The following is a 6,000-nucleotide window of genomic DNA, read 5'->3' as shown; positions in this document are numbered from 1 at the left end:
TTTGTGAACTTCGAAACCCATGTATCAGTTGTGTACTGGGACAAGACAGGCAAGGTTTAGATGGCCAATACCTCCTGACGAGAGAACAAAGACTCTAAGCATGGGAACTTTCCACTGATTCTTATTCCAATCAATTAGATCATGCACCAAAAGTGGGCAGAAAAGGGTGAGAAGGGCTAGATATATAGCTTACCCACTACTAAGGACCCAAAGATTAAGGATCCTTCAAGACTTGGATAGTTCTGCCATTTCCTATTTTCCTTATTAATCCCACCTGGCTTTTCCATCCCCATGAAGCAACAGAACAGGAGCATCAAGAAGTGAGTGATGGTGTTACTGCTGTAACTATTTGGCTCCCAGTGTTCTTGCCCATAGTGAGTGGGGGTCTGTGAAAAATCACCAGCATTGTTTGCCAACAAGGCATTGTTAAAACTATGGAGATGTCTAAACCCAAGTCCACCTTGATTCTTAGGAATGATAACTTATCCCACCTCATAATTGTGGCCATTCTTCCACCAAAAATTTCTTATTTGTTTGGTGTAAAAGAAAATTAGACATAGCAAAGGTGGGTAGAACAGTTGCCACAGATTCAATACGGACTTCTTTCCCAAGAGGAGCTTCTCCTTCCATTCTGCTAGTGTGGTATTCAACCTATTTGAAATATAAAAGAACGGTAGTATTTAGACTAACCAAAAGTGGAGGGTGTCAATGTAGGTTGGTAGAGTGGTAGAGATCCATACTTCTCGGTGGAGAGATCATAGATTCGACCTTTGCAGACAGCGTCTCCCCCCCCCCCGAAGATGTAATCAAGGTGTGCGCAAGCTGGCCCCGATGAACCTCAAGTTCAAAAAAAAATGTGAAAGGTAATCCAAAATACATGCCATGTAACTGGGTCTGAGTTATTGCAAGGGTGGAGTTAATGTACTATTGTACCATCAGACGTGGTCTCGAACTCCTATTCTAAATAGAATGGATGATTTAGAATTGTTGAGATGATAAACCAACACTTGCATTTACTCCTGAAATATGTGATAATGAGGACTGCATTCCTAGGTTGTATTGGTGTAAAGAGAATGCAGTTGTAAAGAAAAGATAGCTAATCTTTAAGTGCTTGTGTAGTCGCTTTAATTCTTGGGAGTCTAGGAATGCCTATAGAAGAGGTGAATCTCTTGAATAAAGCCTCCTGACACAAGATAAACAGGTTTGGACTTAGAGAGTAACCTTGTGATACTCCATTATTGTGACACAACATAATGGATAAAGTTGTGAGCCTACCGATGGGAGAACCGAAGAAGTTACCTGCTGTTTTAATTTCTGGATACAGAACTTGAATGAAAAATATTCCATTCTTTTGTCAAATTATCATCAAAAAAGGTAGAAATATTCCATTTTCTACTTACATCAAAACATAGGGCCTAAAGGTTTGACTCTTCTCCCCTAGGTTTTCAACCACTGGAACTTTGACTTCTAAAATAACTCCAGGGAGGTGAAAGAAAGGGAAGGTAGGGAATAGAGGTCTTCCTGCCAAAAAGGCAAATCAAATTTCATTGATATTTTATACATAAGAAGAGTACATAGTATGGAAGATTTTTAAAAACAACACAAACAGTATGGAGTGAGAGGCCTTTCCCATCTATTTTCCTTTTGTGGTCTACCAATCTGCCAATCCAGCTAATCCATACTCAAAAATCCTTCTTTACCATTGACTCCCAGGCTCACAGCCCAAACCAACTTAAGTCTTACATTACACAGGAGTCCCTAACATATTATTTCCAGTCACCCCTAACAAGTAGACAACCAACTTCAACCATGATCTATTATATAAGAGAGGTCCACAGTGAAGTCCAAGGAAATGATTTAAGCCACATTGTTTGCATAGAAAGCTACGTAAAGAAAAACTTCACTTCATCTCTCTAATGCCAAGTCAAGCAGAGTGCGGAAGAACTGCTGCGGATACATTGGTGGTTGCTCTGCAAGTGCCTGTCAAGAAAGGGAAAAAAAGAGTATTGAGCACTCTTAAATCTGTAGTTTTACTTGCATTTATCTGATTAGGGACTTCGATAACAACCTGATGGATCAAAACGGTGGACGGAGTCATTCCAGGTACCGTATTCACCTCAATGACCAATACCTGCAAATAATCAAAGTTCACAGCATAGATATCCCAATTTTAGATTCATAAGAACCACAAGTCCTAAACAACCCTAAAGCTGGGGGAAAGACTACCCTAAATAGCAGGAATTCTTTTCGTCAAGTACTAGGAGTACTAAATATAATAATGAATTAAATAAGAAGACAGGCATCAAGTATATTAAGAGAATTTTTGTTCTAAAAGAATGTATTTTTTGAAGCCAAAATAAAAAAGGGGGCAGAAAATCTATTTAAAGAATTTTTTTTAATAAGCAAAAGCAGAATTGATGGTTTAATCAAGGGGGGCAAAAGTAATGTAGAAAAGATATAAAGCAAGAATCAATTGCATGTTTCATTAACAAGAAGTATGTATCAGATTCATAGATCAGGAACTTGCTGGCTTGCTGGGCGTGATCAAAGTGATATCTACATCCTTTGAGATCCCAAGAAGAGATAGGATACGATTTAATATATTTGGAAATGTCGGTAATGTTTCGGTATCTCTGTGAGAACTTCGTATTTTTCTTGTATTCATAAGCTTCCTACTAAAACCTGACTTATATTCAACCAAAAAAAAGTGCACCGACTCGATGAGCTCTTGTTCCGACTTGGTTTTCTAGCTGACCGAGTTTGGCTATGAACCTGAGTTCTTAAACCATGATTAGATCAGGAAATCACAGGAGACTCTGCATTGTCCTTTCAAGTGGGTGTAAATTAGGAATTCGATGAAACCCATCAAGGAGATCTTGTAGATAAAGTTGATCGTAGCCATGAAATCCATAATCAAAGAAATGGAAAAAAACATTATCTGTCACAAAAAAGTTTGAAAGAATACATTAGTTAAAAATTTTGGGCCAATGGAGTAGGTTCCTTTGGGGTCTTCAGATATCAGAGTGTCCTATCTGAAAGGGAGGTATTTAACCAGACTCCGGATGCAGTTGTACCACACTATAATTTGAATTTATTTCATCAGACATTTAGCAATTTCTCCTTTGAGAATCAGATTATTGCTTTTTGTCACTGAGTGCAAATACTAATAAAACATAAAATAAATCAAATCATCAGAAGAAAAATATCATCCTAATTTATGGAATCTTGAAAACTAAATGGAAAAATGGTCCCCAATGGCATTCAGAAATCAGTGTACCTCCCCACTGTCTACATTCATGAATGCATCAATACGTGAAAATCCTTCCAATTGTAGAGCATTTGCTATTGTTTCAATCCGCTCCTTACATCTTGCCAAGGCCACTTCACTGACACAAACCAACTAACAATATAAATAACTGGCTGTAGAGTACAAAAGCTGATCAAGACATGAAATAAATCATTCAAATATATATATATATATATATATATATATTATCTTTCAACTGTTCTATTGCCATTAAATTTTGATGCATGGATTCAAATAGTAAATTTATTCAACATAGATATATGAGCTGTTTCAAAATCACCTGAGATTTTAAATGGGTGAAAGCCAATCAAGTTTGGGCAGTTTTAGTCCATCTCCTTCCAATCTGGTCTTATGAGGCCAAGACCAGAACTCACCAGTTAACTAATCAGTCCTTAGGTGGCTAAATTCAAACCATATATTAACCAGGTAGTTTGGTCTTCATCTGACCGTATTTGTGTAACAACAGAAACAACAACAACAAGCCTTATCCCGACTAAATTGGGTCAGTTACATGGAGCCTTTCCTTTCAATCAGCTCTATTTGAGGTCATATTAGATAGAAGGCCTAAGCCATAATATCCTTTCTCCTCACTTAGGACTCCTAAGGTTATTATAGGTCTACCCTAGCTCTTTTAGTTCCTTCAAAAGGGTGAACCTGGTGCCAAAGGCTTTGCACAAGTAGAGTCCTGCGGTAGGGGGGGGGGGGGAGGGCAGTATTCCTACTCAGTCTTACCCCAAACAATTTTTGTTGGGAAGCTGTTTTAATGCCTTGACTTTGGGGCAACAACTGTAGTCCACCAACCATTGCGCCAAGGCCCGTCCCTTAGCTCTTTTAGTTCCTCGATCTGAATTAAATCACTCCTCTATAGAGGGACATTTAGGGGCTTCTGTTGATTGTGACCATACCACCTCAAAGAACTTGGTCCATATATCAATCTTAAAGAGACCATCTTTGGTCTATATTTTGGGCCAGGAGAGATTGATTAGTCCTTAACCGGTCTTAACGAGTCTGGGATTATATGCCAGTCCTAATTGATAGGTCCCTTTACCTACTTGGGTTGCACCAAGACTGACCAATTAAATAATAACTTCTCTACCATCAAACCAAGACCTAACACTTATTATATGGTTAATTGGTGTTGCTTGGAATTACTGGTTTCCTCTAGGTTTGACACCCTCACAAGCTACTTTTAACGTTTCATCCACGTAAACATGTAAGAAAATTTTCATATCCTCAATGACACTATATTTAGATTGTTTATGCTCCTCTTCAGAAGTGCAGCTTGAATTAGTCTATACGATGTAGAGAATCCTTTTGATTCAAGCAGCCTACCTAACAAAGAAGCTCCACCCAAGTTCAAGGCAAGTCCAGATCTGTATAACCTGACTAAGTCGATTCCAGCCCTTCTGGCTAGTTCTTGAACTTCTAGGAGCAATCAAATCCTGGTCAAATGCTACTATTTTCTTGTACAATATCTCTTTCTAAGGCAGTTTTAGTGACTTCCATTATTCAGTCTCGTTTTGTAATTCATAAGTCTTGTGAACAATTTTTTATTTCTTGGGGTTAGGTGAGGCTCCTACAGTGGGACTAAGGTGCTAGTCTTTGATCATGACCTTGGTGGGACTTGAACCATTGGCAACCAGTGAGACTCCGGGCCAGACCTATTCAACCATCATCTCCATCCTCCATCCCCTGCAGCCACTCTCCATCAACTACATCATACCCACCCATAACCCGCTGAAACCAAATTTAGATCGAACCCTCTTCCAGATTTGATATGTGGCTTGCTTCCACCGATTTGCATCACTGACATCTGCTGATAAGTCTGGTAAGGAAACAAAATATTGTGTTTTCAACCAAAATATTAGTGTTTTGGTCTACACTTATGATGACACAAAGTATCATTTTGTACGTCTGTGTATCTATTGGTTTGCGTTATTGGGTGTCCAGGTTCAATGTATTGTCCAGAACATAGACCTATGGTGAACAGTGTGTGTCAACTGATTTGGCTAAGGCAGTTGTATCAGCACAAGGGGTGTCGGCGGCTGTCAACACCACTATAACCTTGACATGTCGCCGAAATTTCAGCGACATCTGCAGGGGTTCGGTCAATTTTTTTTAATTTTTTTATAAATAATTATTATATTAGAAGGGGATACTAATATTACCTTATGATTTGATGTCTAATTATAAATTGTTCAAAGTCATACGTTAAGTTCAATTAGGAGTTTGAGTCTAGTTGGGGTTTGGTCTATTAGAGAGTCTTTATTGTTTAAGTTTTTAGTCCCACATTGGGGAACATTGTACTTGCTCATTCATAACTATTATTATAAATAAAATCCTACTATGTCACACAGGACATAAGTCAGGATTCACTCAAGATTTCAACATGGTATCAGAGCCATGCCAAATCTAGGGCACCAACACTCCATTGCAAATTCCAGGTAAGTCACAAAAATTTAGAAAAAGCTTATGCCTCTGAATCTCCACACCTACCATCATTGACACCTTGAACAGCTCTTCACCACCCATAACAACCATCGCCTAAGCCTTCAACACCATTCCAACCTAAACTGAACCACCAACTACCCTTCCTACACCTAGCGATTGACCCTAGGGGTCTTGCTGCATCATCTGCAACTCTTCTGTGATGCAGCGACTCTCCTAGGATGATTAACGTTCCTTTTAAGAAG

The 6,000-nt window shown here is 38.8% G+C and overlaps 1 protein-coding gene across 2 annotated transcripts in view; it reads right to left on the bottom strand.

Annotated features, from left to right (window-relative positions):
• Window positions 1-631: 631 nt before the first annotated feature.
• The window catches only part of LOC149022447 (D-alanine-D-alanine ligase family), a 126,281-nt gene continuing 120,912 nt past the window's right edge, over window positions 632-6,000 (bottom strand). The window contains exons 19-21 of one of the 2 annotated variants that reach the window (XM_089150546.1): window positions 3,278-3,386; window positions 2,069-2,131; window positions 632-1,980 (exon numbers count right to left, since the gene is read on the bottom strand). In XM_089150546.1, coding sequence (XP_089006672.1) covers window positions 1,906-1,980; window positions 2,069-2,131; window positions 3,278-3,386 — 247 coding nt within the window. In that variant the 3' untranslated portion in view covers window positions 632-1,905. The remainder of the gene's footprint in view (window positions 1,981-2,068; window positions 2,132-3,277; window positions 3,387-6,000) is intronic. The other variant, XM_089150545.1, reaches the window with a different exon arrangement.

This window comes from Hakea prostrata, chromosome 3, assembly GCF_041222555.1.
Source record: "Hakea prostrata isolate BN-2017 chromosome 3, UWA_Hpros_2, whole genome shotgun sequence".
Lineage (NCBI taxonomy): Eukaryota > Viridiplantae > Streptophyta > Magnoliopsida > Proteales > Proteaceae > Hakea > Hakea prostrata.
The sequence above is the reverse complement of the archived record's forward strand: the minus strand, read 5'-3'. Positions and strand labels throughout refer to the sequence as shown.